The sequence below is a fragment of the Amphimedon queenslandica genome, unplaced genomic scaffold (genome assembly GCF_000090795.2).
Source record: "Amphimedon queenslandica unplaced genomic scaffold, v1.1 AMPQUscaffold_1626_Cont26366, whole genome shotgun sequence".
NCBI classification, from domain to species: Eukaryota; Metazoa; Porifera; class Demospongiae; order Haplosclerida; family Niphatidae; genus Amphimedon; species Amphimedon queenslandica.
The window spans coordinates 1-1,192 of NW_003558033.1; the positions used below are offsets into that span (position 1 = coordinate 1).

Genomic DNA, 1,192 nt, shown 5'->3' on the forward strand with positions numbered 1-1,192 from the left:
ATCACCATTCACATAATTTTTTAGGCAAGGAAGAATAATTTTAAAGCTATTGTCTGCTATACCGTAATTTTTAAAGATAAAAAATTTACATGTATATGTAATAATATTATATATAGATCTAAGTTTACCATTTTTTTTCAACAATTGTTTAGCATCAATACGTAAGTTATTCATTTTATTAAATAACTCTGTAAGAGGAGCAGGAGCCCTCCAAATTCTAGTGTCAGGCCGCTCGAGCGATTTTTCATACGTTATCTCTATAAATTATATTTTATGTGTACATGACAGATCAGATCTATTGTAGGCAAACTATGAATATGCAAATCAAGAGTCCACCACTTCCCTTCATCATCCTATGGAATGCCAATTGTATCACTATGAAATAATAATTACTAGTACCTTCCTTAATATTTCTTCAACTAGTTTAATGCTAAATTTACTGTGATCAAAGCCAAAAATATATGTTAATAATACTAATACCTGTCTTTAGGCACGATGTCCTTAAAATTTAACATCTAAAAATTCATTGTTGGTAATTTTTGTGTGCAGCATAATTTTTCTACCTCCAACATGACTTTAAGCCTGTGATCAAAGTTTGCTTCTTTCAGCTCCACTAGTCTTGCGTTTACATCTTCCTCAACATCTGTTAAAGTCTTATCTTTTTTCAATCTATTTGTAAATAAGAATTATTGCAATTTACAGCTACAAACTTTTCATGAGATTCTTGAAAAAACAAAGTGATTCCTATGGCATTATATGCATCACAAAGAGGAGACAAAACACCTTGAGCAACACCATCTACCAGTAGCACTTCAAACTGAGTTTGCAATGAACTGCAATCTTCATGAACAGAAAGCTACAAAAATAGATGCTATAAAATCATTATTACAAAACTTACATCATATATAATACCAGTCTCATCTGAATGTGGTTTTACTGCAATCAAAATCAATATAAAACTATTGATAATAAGTTTGTAATTATACTTACCATTAACAGATAAATACATTGAGGTTTTTGAATGTAGAAAGATAACTTTATGGGAATCACAAATTTCATCCTAAATGTCATTTGCCATATTTATTATTTATAACAGTATAATAAGTGTACTAGTACCTTGCAGCCTGTAGAATCAGAAGTTGGCAAAATTTCAAATAACAAACTTGCTTCATTATCTTCGTTTATATCAGAG

At 29.8% G+C, this 1,192-nt stretch overlaps 1 protein-coding gene across 1 annotated transcript; it reads right to left on the reverse strand.

Annotated features, from left to right (window-relative positions):
- Positions 1–131: 131 nt before the first annotated feature.
- On the reverse strand, positions 132–1,186 carry LOC109593413 (uncharacterized). The gene is made up of 8 exons (XM_020008503.1): positions 1,117–1,186; positions 991–1,060; positions 899–936; positions 711–856; positions 564–669; positions 481–515; positions 400–430; positions 132–353 (listed from the first exon to the last, which is right to left on the reverse strand). The coding sequence occupies exons 2-8, from the start codon at positions 1,007–1,009 to the stop codon at positions 258–260; spliced, it is 471 nt and encodes a 156-aa protein (XP_019864062.1). The 5' UTR covers positions 1,010–1,060; positions 1,117–1,186; the 3' UTR covers positions 132–257.
- Positions 1,187–1,192: the final 6 nt, after the last annotated feature.